The 17,431-nt window shown below is 43.0% G+C and overlaps 3 protein-coding genes across 4 annotated transcripts in view; 2 read left to right on the top strand and 1 right to left on the bottom strand.

The window, feature by feature from the left end:
- The first annotated feature begins 6 nt into the window (after nt 1-6).
- CHERP (calcium homeostasis endoplasmic reticulum protein) lies at nt 7-12,196 on the top strand. 2 transcript variants are annotated; one of them, XM_026865110.1, is made up of 17 exons: nt 7-183; nt 549-730; nt 1,476-1,613; nt 1,844-1,995; nt 2,363-2,474; nt 2,835-2,924; nt 3,569-3,803; nt 4,161-4,339; nt 4,734-5,130; nt 7,045-7,283; nt 8,122-8,255; nt 8,550-8,636; nt 8,929-9,078; nt 9,191-9,307; nt 9,794-9,888; nt 10,404-10,589; nt 11,752-12,196. In XM_026865110.1, exons 2-17 carry the CDS (start codon nt 722-724, stop codon nt 11,754-11,756), a joined length of 2,325 nt encoding a protein of 774 aa, XP_026720911.1. In that variant the 5' UTR covers nt 7-183; nt 549-721; the 3' UTR covers nt 11,757-12,196. The 2 variants fall into 2 exon arrangements, with proteins under 2 accessions (XP_026720911.1, XP_026720910.1); XM_026865109.1 differs by having other exon boundaries at nt 11,332-12,196.
- Nucleotides 12,174-17,322, bottom strand: C28H19orf44 (chromosome 28 C19orf44 homolog; the record flags this gene model as incomplete). The annotated part of the gene is made up of 7 exons (XM_026864902.1): nt 12,174-12,997; nt 13,428-13,594; nt 13,720-13,815; nt 14,598-15,063; nt 15,428-15,504; nt 16,060-16,417; nt 16,675-17,322. Coding segments are annotated over 7 exons (1,899 nt in total), but the record flags the coding sequence as incomplete, so codon positions are not given.
- Nucleotides 17,322-17,431, top strand: part of CALR3 (calreticulin 3) — a 3,983-nt gene continuing 3,873 nt past the window's right edge. Inside the window, 1 exon segment of the mRNA XM_026864901.1 lies at nt 17,322-17,423. Coding sequence (XP_026720702.1) covers nt 17,322-17,423 — 102 coding nt within the window.

Below are 17,431 nucleotides of genomic sequence, written 5' to 3'. Positions count from 1 at the left end.
GGGGCCCGCGGCTTGTGCGCGGCCGGCGGCTCGGGGCCGGCACAGGGCCGCGGCGGGCTCTGCTCCCTTCCCCCGCGGCCACTGGTGCTCGGCCCCGGCTGGCGGAGACACTTTTCTCCCTCCTGGCCCCGTTCTGACGCGCCAGGACTGGTTTGCAGCCTCTTCCTGTTCTCTGAGCTCCAGGTAGTTGGCTGAGCCCTGCCCGCGGCTCTTCCCGCCCCCCCAGTTTGCGGGTTTGGAGGTAGGCTGGGCTGCACCGCAGGCTCAGACGGAGCTCAACGCCCGGAGGGCCCTCAAGAGCACGGTGGTCCAGCGCAGGAGCTCCGGGGGCTGGGCTTGTGTTGGAGTCATTCCTCTCGAAGTGCTCGAGGAGTTGCTGACACTCCTGTTTTGCACCATCCACCCTTGCCAGCACGATTTTCATTTTGTGTTAAGCAATTGTGGAAAAAGTGAGGGTCAGTTTTGGAACCAGCATGGTTTTCCTGTGTGGGCTGGTGGTAGCAGATTTCTCTGTGAGGCTTACTTTAAAAGTTTACTTTGTCCGATAGTGTTGTGCAAGCAAAGTCAAGATATCGAGGCTACTGCACAGATCCAGCCACTGCCACAACCATCTCTGCCACCGGCTGCGCCTATCCCAGCTCCTCAGGGCACTCCTTCCGTGGAGGAACTTATCCAGCAGAGTCAGTGGAACCTGCAGCAGCAGGAGCAGCATCTCCTTGCAATGAGACAGGTTGGTTTAAGAGAAACACTCACCTGGTTTATCTGCCAGTGGCTGCAGAAATTAGGACTGAAAGGGGGGCGGAAGAAGGTTTCCTTTGGACGGGTGGTTGGTGGGGAGAGGGAGTGTTCCTTTGCTTATTTTTGTTCTGTGGCAAATGCCATAATCTCCTTAGGACAGGTATATCTGTTGTGCTAGCAAGATTGAACCTGGATTAAAACAGTTTATTTACAATATGAAAAACCTAGTTGATTTGCAGATTGGTATAAATAGCAACTGCTTTCATCTTTGTTTAATGCTGCAGGTTGCTGGGAACTGCAAGAAGTTCCAGCTTGTAGTATTAAGTTGGATTCTCATTAGGGATGGCAGGGCACTGTGTGCTTTGAAGTTGGGTTTTGCAGGCCATATTTTACTGTTAAAGCTACTGGAAACAAAACTGAAATGTTTCTAGAGGAAGGCAGTATGCCTAGATTATGCTCTGTATGTTTAGGAACTTCCTGCAATAGCTTTTTTTTTTTTTCCCCCGATGGAGATATTTTAGAGGTGGAAACAACCTGGACTTTTCCTGAAGAGCAACAAGAGGCTTTTCTTCTCAAAACCAAATAACTGAAACATTTATATATGGTCACATTGCTTGTAAAAGGTCTTGGTCTTCGAGATAGCTACTTACAGTTAAGAGATTGGTGATACAGCAGCTAAGTGCTTCAGAAGAATATCAGATGTAATATAATTCTTTTTTTTTTTTTCTTTTTTTCAGGAACAAGTCACATCAGCAATAGCCCTTGCAATTGAGCAACAAATGCAAAAAGTTTTGGAGGAAACCCAGTTAGATATGAATGAATTTGACAACTTGTTGCAGCCGATAATTGACACTTGTACGAAAGATGCGATCTCAGTAAGTGATCTAAATCTGAACAGTTACTTGGTGGCGGTGTGGATTAAGTATCATTTGAATTTTGAGGCTGTCTGTATAGTAAACAGCAGTTTTATTGTTACGTTGTGTGGTAGGTAAGGTGCTACACGTTACTTGAAAGCTTCCTGTGCAATTATTTTAGAGTTCTAGGCATTCCATGTGATGTGAACACATTAGACTAACTTAAAATATTTTAAATTTGCTTTTCTAAGGCTGGCAAGAACTGGATGTTTAGTAATGCAAAATCTCCTGCACACTGTGAGCTGATGGCTGGGCACCTGCGAAATCGTATAACGGCAGAAGGAGCTCACTTTGAGCTTCGGTTACATCTCATCTACTTAATCAATGATGTATTGCATCACTGGTAAGGATTAAATTGTGGCTTTCAGTTTGAGGTTTTGATTAATGTGGTGAAGTCTTTCCCTGACAGATACATTGTTGGTTTGACTAGTCACTTTTTATTTTTAATATAGTAATTACTTTGAGCAACTGTCTTAAGATGCCCATAGCTGGGACAAAGATCTAGTGCTTAATAATCAAATTCAACTTTTATCTACTTTATGTATTTTTCCTCCAGACAAGACTTTACAGTAAAAATGCAAAGGAGAGAACTCTATTTTATGAATCCACTACTTCTAATATAGCAGAAGTTGAGATGAATTGAATGTTACAATGCTCTTAGTGTTACAGTGAAAGGCAGTAACTCTTCTCTTCCTACTCCTTTTCTGAAGCCAGCGGAAGCAAGCACGAGATCTTCTGGCTGCTTTACAGAAGGTGGTTGTGCCTATTTATTGCACCAGTTTTTTAGCAGTGGAGGAGGATAAGCAACAGAAAATTGCCAGAGTGAGTATCAGGTTTTGGTTTAACTGTATGCTTTGGTTCATTAGGTTAGTTCTAGGTAAAAATCACAAATACGAGGATGGAAAAAGACCACTGAGATTTTATTTTTTTTTTCTAGTTTGATTGTCTTCATAAAGCCTAATACAGAATGTGCTTTAATTAATGTTTAAACTAGAACTTAAAAGTATCTAGGCTTTATTTAAAAGTTACCATAATGATGAATGCATCTGAATCTGGTGGTTCAAAGACAAATGCCAAAATCCTAGGTCTTTTGACAAAGCTAGAGCCGTAAAAATGTTGTACCTCAATTTTTCTTTTATTGTTCATCATTTCTAAAAACCTTTCACTCTTGAATTTATGCAGCTTCTTCAACTATGGGAGAAAAATGGGTACTTTGATGAGTCAATTATTCAGCAGTTACAGAGCCCGGCTCTTGGACTTGGCCAGTACCAGGTTAGCCACAAAAGAGAAGTAACACTGTTCTTATTTATGTGAATATTTTGAAAGCAAATTTAGGAAATGTTTTTGTTTTTGAAAGGTAAATATTAATTCCTGCCCCTGTGCCCCATTCCACTGAAGTTGTTTACAAGGGATTACAAAAACAATGTGAAACATAACTTTGTTATTTCAAACATTCAATAGTCCAGCTGCTGATACCATCCCGGAAAGTCTCTTTGCATTTGTAACTGCTACAGTCATGTACATATTTGTCAGTGTGTTCTCTTTTTATGGAAATGAATGTTTGGTCAAAAGGAAACTAAAGAAACCATAACTTTAAATTGGATACAGTAAGCATAAAAATTGTTGTGATGGCAGGAACTGTTCATTTTTAGCATGAAGAATGAACGCAGTTGATTTTAGCTGTATTTGAAAGCTGGGCGTTAATAGAGATGGTGGATTCTAGCCTGCAGAGAGTATTTTGGAAATCTTTGTGGAGCTTCATAGTGTGACTGGGTTCTTCTGCCAGCAGGTTATCCTGCGTTCTCATGCATTTCTGTGAGGGGGTGGAGAGCAACGTAGGAGATTCTGAATGAGCAGAGAGGATAACTGGTTGAGGTACAGTGTTAACTTAGTCTTATTTTATCTCATTTTATCAGGCAAATTTGATCACTGAGTATGCGACGGTAGTACAGCCTGTACAAGTAGCCTTCCAACAGCAAATACAGAACCTGAAAACTCAACACGAAGAGTTTGTGAACAGTTTAACGCAGCAACAGCAGCAACAAATACAAATACCACCCCTAGAGAACGAGGTGAAATCAACACCCCCACCTCAGGCCCCCACAGCAGCACCAGCCTCGGCTCCACCATCTGCTCCAGTTACGCAAGCAGGTACAAACCTGTTCTGGGGACCTCAGCAGAAATCCGTGGGTGGCAACATTGTGAGATTTTTTTTTTTAATCTTTTTTTTTTTTTCCCTCCTTTTTTAGTAGTGAAGTATTGTGCTATGCTGACTTGGTTCAGGCAACAGCCTGAACCTGTTTGGAGGAGGCTTGCAGCTGGTGCTTGAATATAAAAAGAACTAAAGAGACAAATGTTAAATGGATCAGGAATCCTCTCTCCCAGAAATAGATTTCTGCAAAGTGTTTACACATCCAGCAAAATTCGGATGGAGCCTGTTGTAGTGTGCTGGTGTTTTATTAACTACGTGTGACCTGGATGCTTATAATAGTCTCCCCTTTGTTTCAGATGATGGTAAATCTCAAATGCCTCTAGCTGGTTCTTCAGAATATGACACAACAGGGTCCGGAGTGCAGGATCCTGCCTCTGGTGGGCCACGGGGTCCTGGTTCTCATGATCAGATTCCCCCAAATAAACCACCCTGGTTTGACCAGCCTCACCCTGTTGCACCATGGGGTCAACAACAGGTAAGAAACAGAGCTCTGAAACAAGGTTCAGAGGGAGGTGAAGGTTCAGAATGACCATTTTGGTTTGTGGAAGTGTGGTGAAAAAGCTGTGGAAGTTAGAAATCCAGATTCAAATGCCAAGCTTTCTCATTCTGAGCCCAGTTAAAGGCAAAGTAGAAATTGGATTTCAGTTTGGCAACCATCACACTTCCCTATGAACAAGCAGAACAAGGAGTTGTTTGGTTCAGTAACAGTATGGTCTTTGAAGCTGCAGTTGTTCCAACCTTGTACTCGGAAAGTTTTTCCCCTTGTATGTGTTGCCTACAGGCCATATTTACTTTAGAAAAGTAGATTGGTTTTATTGTGTTTGCTAATTTTGTAGCCTAATGACCAGGCTGCGTTTCCTCACCGCTAGGGACCACCTCACTGTCCTCCGTGGAATAACAACCATGAAGGAATGTGGAACGAACAGAGAGATCAAGGCTGGAACAATCAACGAGAGACACCTTGGAACAACCAGCCAGATCCTTCTTGGAACAACCAGTTTGAAGCCCCGTGGAACAACCAGCACGAACAACCTCCATGGGGTGGGGGTCAAAGGGAACCTCCATTTCGAATGCAGCGGCCACCTCACTTCAGAGGCCCATTTCCTCCACATCAGCAACATCCCCAATTCAACCAGCCCCCGCATCCGCATAATTTCAACCGCTTTCCACCTCGCTTCATGCAGGATGATTTTCCACCTCGCCATCCCTTTGAAAGGCCTCCTTATCCTCATCGTTTTGATTACCCCCAGGGGGATTTTCCTCAAGGTAAAGTGTGTACCAGGCCAGGTTTTCTTATGTTGCGATGCTGATTGCCGTTACAAAATTATTTAGTGCTTTGGGTTGGCAGCTGCTTCTTGGTGGACTGTTGGGTTTTTTTCCTGAGAAATGTTGAGTTTGGGGGTTTGGGAAGCTACTGCTAACAGCTCAGAGTTGGGTGTTTCCTTGCTTTTTGAGTCTTCCCTCCCTGATGGATGCAGATAAACAGAAATCGCAATCCAAATGCAAGTCAGCATCTCTACAGGCACCCCTTTTGTGATTATTTCACTTTTAAGAGTAGTAAACTCAAAGGTGAGAAGCAGCATTTGCTTGTAAATCTGATCTCCCGGGCATCAGGCTGTAGATGGGGGCTCTTCAGCTGTGCCCTCCATAGGTGGAGGATGTTAGAGGAAGCCAGGCCAGAAGCATTTGTTCTTGTGCATACATTGATCCATGTCCTTCTTTTCTTTTTATTTTTACTGAAAAGCTCTCAAATTATCTGCCGTAACGTTGTGTGGCACAGTAGTGTCTGGTGAAACGATCCTTACCTCCAGTTCTCCCTTCTGGCTTGGTTTGCTCCCTCGCTGGAACACAGGGACGTCTGAGAGTGGAGTTGGTGCCTTTGGGGCTCAGACTTGGCTGCAGGCTCCCTGGTGAAGTCTGGTGTAGTTCTGCCCTCCCGTAGTTTCTATTTCACATGCAGAAGTCGTAATTACTCTGGAGTGATCCTTACCCGTGTAAAGTCTAAAGAACACTCTGGTTCTGTATGACAAGCCACTTACCAGAGCAATTACGTTGCTGTGTAGGAGTTGCTATTCTGAGCTTAAAAGGATCTCAATTCCCAGGTCCAAAAAACACTGAAAACCAATGAATTAGAGCTTATATATTTAGTACTGTGATTAACTTCTTCAGTAAAGATTGTTGTGGGGTTTTTTTTCTTCTTTTTCTTTGGGTTTGTTGTTTGGTTGGGGGTTTTTTAAGAGTTGTGATAGTAGGGAAAACAGCTTTTCTTGTCCTGGGGGAATTAAGGTTTAAGCTCAGAAAAGATGCTCTGTTTTGGATTGTAGTGCTGATCCAAAACATCTGTTGTTTCATGTAAAGTTGTTGGAGGAGGGGATCTACTAAATCACATGGCTAAAGTTAGGAGAAGCAATAACAACACAGACTGTGCTCAAGTTCCGATGAAGATGAGTCAAATAGTACTGGCTGAAGATTGGGCAGTGGCTATAATGGCTTTTTCTGGAAAAACTGTTGGTCCTGCTGCTGGAAAATGTTGGTTTTCAGTCTTGCATTTTTCTCTGTGTAGTGCTGTGAGTTCAGCTGGGTGTCCTGGCGTTCATGGCAAATGGTTTTCCATCAGTGATTGGATGGATGTCATTCACTTCTCTATTTTAACAGGATATTATCTCTACCTCTTCTCGAAACGCCTCTTTAAACAAAGTATTTTCTTGTCACCTACTCATGTGAGTTAATTCCTGCCGTATTTATTTCTTTATATATGATGATTTGGCATAGAGACAGAACTAATTACAGGTCTGTGCTAAACCATGGTTGTGTATTTAGGCTTCAGAAATCGATCTCATCAGTAGCTGCCCTGCTGCATCTGAAACCTTTTGTTCTTGAGTGTGTCTTTTTTGTGGTACCTTTTGACCACAGTATGTCCCCAATTTAAGCAGTGACTTAAAGTATCCTGTTGTGTTGAGAGCGGTCACTATGGCCAGGGAGGGAGATGCACTGGAATGTTTCCATGAACGTGGACCTCAAGCCAGCCTCTAGTTCTCCAGTTCTGTTGCTTTTCTGGGTCTGCAAGGCTCTGGGTGCCAAAATTGATTTTTTAGGATAAATGCATTAATGGAAGGCAATTAACGATGTACTTCATTTCTCTATAGCTAAATAAAATGTTTTAACCCTCCCACTCTGCAGAAATTGGACCTCCTCATCATCACCCTGGTCACAGATTGCCTCATCCTGGAATCAGCGAGCATCCTCCTTGGGGAGGGCCACAGCACCCTGATTTCGGGCCTCCCCCGCATGGATTTAACGGGCAACCTCCTCACATGCGGCGACAAGGGCCCCCGCACATGAACCACGATGATCCTAGTCTGGTGCCAAACGTTCCCTACTTTGATCTTCCTGCTGGGCTGATGGCTCCGCTTGTAAAAGTAAGTGTTGCAACACGCCCCGAATAGTAGAGTTAAAAGATCGAAATCCCATCATCAATAATAGGGACAGTTTAACACAGACATTTGTAGTTTCAAATCTTTCATCCAGCAACCATCAGCCAAGTTGTTGAAGGGTGTGTAAGGGCAGGAGCGGGGTGGGGAGAAAGGAGTGAAAATGGTGAAACTTTTAACTGTTGTGTCCTGGTGAAAGCTGTTTGAGCTTATGTATGTGAAGGACTAACTTAGTCTTGGAAATCTTACCCTGGTTTTTAGAACGTGGAAATGCCCGGTGATTTTCAGATGGGCAGAGGGACCTTGCAGTTCTGATGTGGCCACTGTCCTAGTTTTGGTGTTCAGAGTTCTTTACAAAGATGTTTTGCAACGTTAATGTTATATATATACAAACAAAGAATGATAGAGAACAGGAAATGTATCTATATCAGCATCTTTGGGAATATACACATGTATGCATTCTGGTCTGAGATGAACAAATAGGGCTCTGCCATCTCTAACTTTGTGTTACTCGCAGCATACACCAGCTTTTGCCAGGCTTCCATCCAGCCACTTAGCACCAAGGTGGATAGATGAGATCTGCATTTTATCTACCTGGCGATCCAGTTAATGCTGCAACCTGTGTAGTGCTGGCTGTTCTCATAGAACTCAAAATGGTAGTGATAGCACGAGAAAGCATTGGGTCATCTGCAGAATCCTTATTTCTGGACCGTTTTTTATCCAGTAGTGAAATGTGAGGTCCCTACACAGTTAAATCTATATTTATCTCTTCAGGTAGCCACCCCATGACACATGACACGAATGTAATTTGTTTTGTTTCCGGCAGCTTGAAGATCATGAGTATAAACCTTTAGATCCTAAAGATATACGTCTTCCACCCCCAATGCCCCCCAGTGAGAGACTACTGGCTGCGGTTGAGGCATTTTATAGTCCACCATCTCATGACAGGCCTAGAAACAGGTAAGAGTAGGTATAGCTAACAATATGGTAAGGAAAATGCCCTAAGAAGCTGTCTCAAACCACGAAGTGCCTCTCTCTTCCTTCGCCTGTGTCTTGGTTCTTCTAATGCTGAAATGAGTGCTCTTGTTGTGTTTTAAACTGCACACGCTGTTTGATCTTACACTGAGATTTGCAAGACCGTTTTGCCCAGGCTCTTTGTTCCCAACCAAATCTAGCGGAAATCCTGAACGTCTCTGCGTTGATCAAAGTAGAATTTTACAGATGTCGGTTCTGTGTGTGGTTGATTTATTGCAGTGAAGGCTGGGAGCAGAATGGACTGTACGAATTCTTCAGAGCTAAAATGAGAGCGAGGCGGAGGAAAGGTCAGGAGAAGAGAAATAGGTGAGAGATCCTGTCTGCTGCCTTGTGATGCATGCTGTTCGTGTGGAGTATCTTGGGCTAAATGCAGAGGGGAAAGTCTGTTCAGCAACGTGCTGATGGAATAACTTGAGTTTCAACTCGCTGGAATTTCTCTGATCTGCAGAAAAAAGTTTTTGCCGCACTCACGTTTTCACTGCGTTGCCTGCAGAAATACAGTGCTTGTGTGCAGTACGAGTTTGATCAGAAGTGTGTTTGCGTCGGTTGTGCTTCTCCCAGGAGTTTCACTGGGGTTTCTCTGCTTTTCTCTGTGCAGTGGGCCTTCTCGGTCTCGCAGTCGGTCTAAAAGCCGAGGTCGCTCGTCCTCCCGATCCAATTCCCGATCTTCAAAGTCATCTGGCTCCTATTCGAGGTCACGATCTCGCTCTTGCTCTCGATCACGATCCTATTCGCGCTCCCAGTCCAGGTAGGGTGCGGCGGGCTGGGCCCTGGGAGGTGGGGGGCAGGAGCCGGAGGAGGGACCCCGGCTGTTGCTGCGGTGTCTCGTGCCTCTCACCCCGTGTGCTCTCCCTTTGCAGGAGCCGCAGCAGGTCCCGCTCTTCTCACAGTCGCTCGCGGTCGCGCTCGCGCTCGCGATCGAAATCGTATTCCCCAGGGAGGCGGCGCCGGTCCCGGTCTCGCAGCCCAACTCCTCCGTAAGCTTTTGTTTGTTTATTCCTCTTTTTTACTTGGGTTGTTTGGAAAAGTACCGACGTGGGGTTTTTTGCATAAGCTGGGAACAGTAAGCATTGCAACAAATCGTAGAAAAGAAGATGGAAGGCGGATTTAGAAACAATTCATACCTGTATGTGCTTGTAGAGGGACTATTACTTGGTTGTGGTGGCTTTTTGTTACAATCAACCCCCGTGCAGCTGTGAAGGCTTTGTGTGCCTTCCTGGGAAGCAGGAGGAATCCTCCGAGTACTCTCTGTTAGCAAGACCGTAGTGTTTGATTTCCCTGGTACTGAGAAGCAGGTTGGGTGTTTCTGGCACCTTTCTAATTCTGTAATAGCTTTATAAAAGAATAGTTTAGTAGAGTGGATGGGATTATACTGGGTATTAATATTTAACAGAGAATACATGACCTTGCTTTGTGTCAGAACAGGATCACTTGTTCTTAATTTGTTCTTTTTATTTCCTCAGTTCTTCTGCTGGTTTGGGCTCCAGTTCTGGGCCTCCTATACCAGAATCGAGACTTGGAGAAGAAAATAAAGGCCATCAAATGCTAGTGAAAATGGGTGAGATGCTGCTCTGGAGTCTTATGCATGCCAAGAAACAAAATCAGGCACCAAAACCTTGGATACAATTAATAAATACATGTTCATAAGTAATTATCCTTTGGTGTTCCAAGGTCAGCGTAAGGATGCTCAGAGGTGTAAGTGTGTGGCACACGGAGCGGTGGTGGTAGCTGCCACTCTGGGCAGGATGTGCAAGACAAACAGAAATTCCCTACCCAAGGTGTTTCATCTCCCTGTAGTGCACATCCACGGGCTGGACTGGGCAGGTGGGGCTTGTGCTGCCTTCCCCTCGCCCTCGTAAAAGTTTCAGGGATCGTGCTGATGTCTGTCTGCTCCCAGAATCTGCATATTAATGCTTTTGAAATAAACAGTTCCCATGTTGTTTCAGGCTGTTACCATCCTGCTGTATCAAATGAATGCTTTTTTTTGGTTGTTTCCAAAATGTCTGTGTTTGTCTTCAGAGTTCTAGTAATAAAAAATAGTCACAGGATTGCAACGTTACATCTTTTCTGCAGGATGGAGTGGATCTGGTGGATTGGGAGCCAAGGAACAAGGAATTCAGGATCCAATTAAGGGAGGGGATATCCGAGACAAATGGGATCAATATAAAGGAGTGGGAGTTGCATTAGATGACCCTTATGAAAACTACCGAAGAAATAAAAGTTACTCGTTTATCGCACGCATGAAGGCCAGAGATGAATGTAAGTGAATGTTTCTAAGCAATTTAAAAAACTCTGCGGATTCGATAGTGGCTTTATCTTGTTTACTGTAGATTTTAAACCTGAATGCAAAGACTAGTAACCCTTAATTTTTCTAATGTCATGGATACAGCAAACCAGCAGGTAAGTAGACATATACTCTGATTAACCCAGCATCTTTTCCTTTTTAGGAGTTGTGTTTGTATTATTTCTGAAACATTAATTAATTAGCCGTTCCGTGTCAGCCGCTATCCTGGCTGCATCCTTGAACATCACCCTTCCCAGAACAGGAGCAATCCCTGAGGTAGTGGAGGGAGCTGGAAGGTCTTTGGGGTTGGAAGGAAGTTAGACCAGGCTTTACTGTTTGGTCCTGCCCAACTCCGAGGTTCCTACCGTTAGTTGTGTTCTGCCAAAGCCAGAACCGGTAAAAATTCACCGTAGTGTAGGAAGAGTTCAGAAAAAGTGGAGGTGCTTCTTGAGAGGTGAAGGCAATTACCCAAACTATAGATTTTTGCAGAGAGTCTGTAGGTAGAACAACTATGCTTGCCAATGACTAAAAGGAAAAAAATTGGCATGCTGAATGAAAAGTCACTTCTGCCTATGGCTGCAGTAGATCTGTGTAATGAAATGGGTTTAAATAAAGCCCAAAAGGAAAAATTCCTTGTAGAGCCCTCATTCCATGAAACATTTCAGACAGCGTAGGTAACTGCAGAATGTGTAAGAACTCTTTTCCCTATTGTTTCAGTGAAGCGTGAAACGCAAGACCCTCCACCACCTGAATAAGACTCTCTGAAGAAAGATGTCTTGCATCTTCTACAAAACATTAAACTTGTATAAATCCGGATTAAAGTCTGGAGGAAGTGACAAATGAATTTACTTTTAAAACTATGGTGAAAAATGGAAAGCTATGACATGTACTTCAACACTTGTCGCTTAGTGTTTAAAAAAGGCCAGTCGTTACTATGACATGTCTAGCAAGTTTAAGAATTTCCATTTATTTTGCAAAAATTTTTTAATTAGTTACCCATTTTATACTAGAATTAAACCCCGGTCACGCTCTCCCTGGTGCAGGATTGTGATTCATTCATTCCTGTGGAATACAGACGTTATCTGATGTGGTTACATGTTCTCTAGTTCCATAATGTATGTTTATTTCTCTCAAAAGGTTAATTCTATTTGAAGTGGAGGGGTGCTGCCTTGGGATCAAGTCAGACTGATGCTGAGCAGTGTATCCTAATGTCTAAATGGGGAATGAAGCATCTAGTTCCAGTACAGGTGACCTATGAGCACTGTGCAAGCTTGTTAGAACCTACCCTACAACTTAACGCCCCTACACACCAGCTGCTGCAGTCACAACTCTGGTCAGAACACGAGGGTTAACTGTTCTAGCTTTTCACGCGCTCTAAGGGATGTTCAATGCTTTGTAACGGAAGACATTCTTTAAGCTTTTTATATTTTTGTATATACCCTTTAATAAAAGCAAATTAGCTCAATAGAAGAGAAGCCATTTTCTCTGCTCTGCAAGTTTCTAACGATGAAATGTTCTTGGAAACTTCCTTTAATCGCAATGAGAAGAAAACTAAAAAAAAAAAAAAAACCACAACAAAAAACAACCTTTTTTAACTGTTTCCAGAGACCACCAGCTAAAGATGTTAGGCCCTTACACTGCACTTCCACTCCAGAGGTCTGCGTGGTGGTAACCTCTTCCAGAGCCCTTTGTTTGTATAGCAGAAACCCTCTTAAAACCATTCAGTTACGATGATGAAATATCAGTTTGTTCTAGATCTACTGTAGTTGTGGAACTGTAACTGTCTGTGAATCAGCATACAACACCTGTATGTTATCAATTTGTGAATTTTATTGTTCTGCCTTCCAATAAACACTTTTTTTTTTAATAAAAGTAAAATGGTGGCTCGTATTTCAGAGGATTTGGCTTGTAAAGCTTCCCTGTGTCGAATTTATCCACCTACACAAACAAAATTCTATATAAACACTGTTGGAATATGGCACTAAAGTCAGGATCTGGTGTTTTTTCTCCTGTGATCATTCCTCGGGCACTGTAGCACAGACTTTCACTTCTACCCTGATGACAGATCAGTCAATCTCTGTGATAGACACAAGAAGTGTTTTCTTGGTTTCTTTTTTGGCTGAACAGTCTGGCTGAAGGTTCCTGCTGATCCCTCAATCATGTACATTAGTATAAAATTCAGAAATAGGAAAACTATGTCCAGTTTAAAAGTTATCTGTGCAATTTTTCAATTTGGCAGGGTTTCCTGTTCCACCTTGAGATCTGTATATGTAAATTTTACTTGAAATTCAAAGAGTCAAAGCAGATTTTCCTTCTGTGCTTTCCAAATTTCTTCACGTGCTTGCTCAATTGTTAGAGGTGGGGATTTGTGTTTCCTGATGTACTGCAAAAAAAAAAAAAAGTTAATATGCAAATTTATTAAGTGGATAAATACTTTCTAGTATTTAATAACAATTCTTTGTCAAGATGATCACTTTCCTGTACTAGCACCAGAAACTGATAGTCCTGTTGTACGTTAGGGAGATCCTTGCTCCTTTGAGGACAGTTCAGTGCTACAGCAAAAAAGCTTATTCTTTCAAACCACGACCTTCGGTGAGACTTCAGTCGTCTTCTACTGTATAAACTCTTGACTCGTTAACGGGCACAAGCCTTCTAGTATTCTTCTATGAAGTAATATGCTTAATGATAACATGAACTTTATCTGATTCATTAGTAATACACAGAGAAAATGTGTTTGCTGCAAATACCAGGAGCATTTGGCAAGGAAAACACCCTTAGTGGATCTAGGCTGCCCTCTTGTCTGTCACAAATACCTCTTTAGCCTCCTCCAGGGTATGGTAGTGGAACTTCTCGCTCTCTAATGACTCCACGAGGGATGAGTGAAGGTTGTGAATGTTCTCTACAAACTGCTGAGTCAAGAGCAAGTGCTGTTTCAACATGGCATTTAGAACAAGAACGGACGGGCTGTACGCTGTCAAGGCTGCAAGAAAGGGAGAGTGTACACTTTAGTGATGCGTTTCACTCAGATAGTGAGGGCTGAACAATCCAAGCAGGGGTTAGGTGCATAAAATACAGTAAAACAGAAAAAGAAACATTTTTCAGTACCTTCTACTGCGTCCATGCTGATGGTGTGACTGGCAACGGGTACTGGGTCAACATAACTGTGTCCTAGAGGTGCGTCAAGTACTGCAGAGGTGTTTGCTGTGTACAGGATAAAATAGCAATTACTGGGTTTGGAAAGGTTTAGTGCTGGAACTTCGTTCATCTTCAGTAGCGTCCTGGGACATGAGTTGCTGTAGAACTGCTGTAGAGCTGTACAGGGAATTCTGTCAGCCAAAAAAAATGCTAAAAGAGTTCTATGACCTCCACAGTTTCTTTACTCTTACGTTCATAACACGTCATTGTGGGAGGCACTTTTCTAACCCTAGACAGAGTAAAAATAAAGGCTTTTGTACTTGAAGGAATCTACTGTTTTCAAGCACCCCTGAATTTCTGTTTCCTTCTTGAGAACCTCTACTTTCTCCTCCTTGCTACCCCTCAGGAACAGTTAAGTCACATCTGTCTGTCGTAAGTGGGGCCATAGTGCTTTCCCAAGAAATAAATACAATGCAAAAAACAACTCTGCAATGGGTGATCACTTTACTATCAATGCAGTGGTATTGCTTACAGTCAAAATATTGAATTCCGTTTGAGAATGTTTCTCAGGCTATTGCAACCTCTGTTGCTGACACAGCTCACCCATCCACGCTTCCTGCTGCAGGGTTGGGGTTTTTTTAGCAAAAACCAGTTCCAAATTCTTATTCTGTTGTCCAATCCCAACCTTTTCTACAACTAGCAGATGAAAGTGCCAGGCTTTTGAAAGTTTTTAGATTAATGTCAGCTAGGGGAAGCTAATACTGAAACTAATAGCTCTATTAAGGCTGACTCGGCTAGCATATAAAATGTAAAAATTGCCCAAATAGGGCAAGATCTTGTGAACTCACTCTTTGACCAGCTGTAGGTGAACAGAGGATCCACTGTCTGAACTGCAGTTTCTTTGACAGTTACTCTGTGTACCTGCTCATGCTGCTCTCGCGTAAGTAAAGGTGACGATGCTGAGGATGGGTGTTTTCCAGAATACTTGCAGCTCTCAGAACGTTCCTCTGACATTTCTGATACAGATTCCCTGTCTGTTGTAGACGGAGACCTTTCAAAGTCTTCAGAATATTCTGAATTAACGGTTCTCTCCTCATGATCAAGATAATCCTGTTTGTGTCTAGGAAGATCTGCAGAAACTCCACTTAAATGCTCAGAGATTTCAGCATCAGTTTTATCAATATCCCCTTGGGAAGCATCATTCACACCAGTTACTGCACTTGCCATTTTAAGAGAAGTTTGGTCTTTTTCCACCAGGAATGTGTCTTTTTTTGGATTTCTGTTTGATTCTTGAGTAATTTGAAGTTCTGTCCCCTGTAAAACAAAACAACTGTATTTGAGGAGACTCAGGAAAGTACAACCTAGGAGCTGCCTCCATTCTTCTTCACCTGTTTGCTGCGTATCACTGGGAGTTAGCTACTACTTTATTAGGAAATAAAAATGTTGTTCTTCTGTGTCATCTTGTGAACTGTGCAGTGCTGTTACATTTAGTAAGGAAATACACTAAAAAAAATTTGGTCGGGTTTCGTAGACTAAAATCCTGATCTAACCCTCGCAGCTAGTGAGACACGCCCACCTCAGATAGGCTGTGAGTAGAACAGAAGTCTTTATTTCAGAATATCCACCCTCCACCAAAAGGTAGAATAGAAATATGTGCTAGTAGGGAACTTCTACTTACTTTCTGCTTTAACTCTGCTGCCTCACTGGTACTATTTGATGCCAAATCATCAAGGCTCAGGATATTCAGTCTGAAGTCTACAATCAAATGACATATCATCATGAGAATTCATGCGAAAATTACAGTACGCTTTCCCTTAAGCAAGAAAAGTGGGGAAAAAAAAAATCAAACAGTACTACATTTCTAGATTACAGTGTAATACTGAAAAGCAATAGTAATCACTCTAAACCCTTAACTTTGTAGCAGCTCTTTCTCCTTTCCTCCTTTGCCTGTCAGTGTTTCTGCTCGTCGGAGTTCAGGACATTCTTGCTGCCTCTGAGTTACATTTGTTCTGACTCAGACCCATTAGTGCATTGTCCCACTGATATACAGAAACTATTCTAAATGTTTTAATTGTTTTGATGTCACAATTAATTTAATTGTTTTGATGTCACACTGGGAAGAATTATGAAACTGAACCCATTAAATCAAAAGCCAAGAAAAATAAAAATATATTGCATGGAAAAAAAGAAACATAATTCCTTTGATAAAGCCTTTTGAAGTATTTGCCCATGTTTATTAGTCAATTTATCAGTAGATTATTAGTACAAATCACGCCAAGTCTACTGTGACAATATTTAGAACTAACTTACCATTTGAGCCGCTGCTCATTGAATCTTCTGCACCAGCTGCTTTTGAAAATAATTCATCTAATGATTTTATTTCACTTCTGTCACTTTCGAGTGATATTTGGCTTTGCTTGGTGTTGCCTGTTCCAGGCAGAGTAATCTTTACAGTATTGTCTTTCACGGACGAAGACGGCAACTGAGATCTCACATTATGTAGTACTGACAGGTTTCTGCTGGCTGGTGAAAGTGCTGGTGAATTAACTCTACCAGAAATATTTTTCTCTGAGTCTTTGCTATGAAAAAAAGATGCTTTAGATACCTCTGTTGGTGAAATTTCCTCATGAGATGGAGGAGGCATTCCTGATGAAACTGGAGTCTTACTCTTTTCAAGAACATGAAAAAGAGATTTGTTACTTTGTTTATTATGTGTAGATCACTAAAAAGGAAATCAAGTTATAATGGGTAAAAAAGAGTAATTTTAAAATGTGAATTGAAGGTAAATCATATCATGACCAAGCCACAAATGCAAAAGTAAAATTTAGTTTCTGGTGTTATCTAAATAAAAAGTGATCTATGAATTAAAAGAATTTCATAAAAGTGTAAATAAAAAATACATAATCCAGCGAAGTCTGTATTTACCTTTCCATTCCATTTAGAATCATCCGCTATGACAACTCTCCTATTCTCATTTCCACTGGGAATCTCCAAAGAGCTCTCCATCAACTCTCTCATTTCCTCTTCATCGCTATCCAAACCCAGCTGTTGTTTGACCATAACATTCTTTTTAGGGCTTCGGATGCTTTCCTCTTCCTTAGAACGGGCGTTACCGAGGGTCGTATTTCCACCGGCAGTAACATAATTCTTCAGATACTTCTTGCCCCTTGCACTGTGTTCATGACTGGAGGCAGCTGAGACGGACTCTTCATCCGAAGGTGTCTGGCCCAAGTCAGTGCTCTGCAGTTCCGCCTGCTTCCTCCGGCTCACGATTCTGCTCTCCAGCTGCGCGGCTTTCCTCAGAGCCGAGCTCAGCCGCGTGTGGGAAGCACCGCCCGCCGTGCTCTTTGCGACACGCCAGCTCGCTGCCTGCACAGCACTTCCCGAAGTCTGGCCCCGCTGGCTTCCACGTACATTTTCGTCGCGCACCTTTAGGAACCTGCTGTGGCAGAACGGAGTTCTTCCAGGCTTCTCCAACTCGGTGTCAGCCACAGAGCGGGCGCTACAGGAGCTGCGCCCGGCTGTGAGGGTTCTCCGGTGGGCAGCATCACCGTGTCCCTGCCGAGGAGAGGATGCAAAGAGCCCTCAGAGGCGGAGGCAGGCGGCCCGGTTCAGCTCCCGCTCCCCTGCCCGCGTCCCCGCCTGCGCCGGGCCACCTCCTCCCCCTCTCCGGGGTGGGCTC

Source organism: Athene cunicularia (assembly GCF_003259725.1).
Source record: "Athene cunicularia isolate RWA chromosome 28 unlocalized genomic scaffold, athCun1 chr28_part1, whole genome shotgun sequence".
Lineage (NCBI taxonomy): Eukaryota > Metazoa > Chordata > Aves > Strigiformes > Strigidae > Athene > Athene cunicularia.
Note: the sequence above shows the minus strand (reverse complement) of the source record. Positions and strands in the feature narration are given on the sequence as shown.

Excerpts from the sequence above, each read along its gene's own strand:
- CHERP (XM_026865109.1), top strand. Across the intron at positions 2,925-3,568 it reads TTGGACTTGGCCAGTACCAG|GCAAATTTGATCACTGAGTA; the intron begins GTTAGCCACAAA and ends TCATTTTATCAG. Across the intron at positions 9,308-9,793 it reads TCTCGCAGCCCAACTCCTCC|TTCTTCTGCTGGTTTGGGCT; the intron begins GTAAGCTTTTGT and ends TTATTTCCTCAG.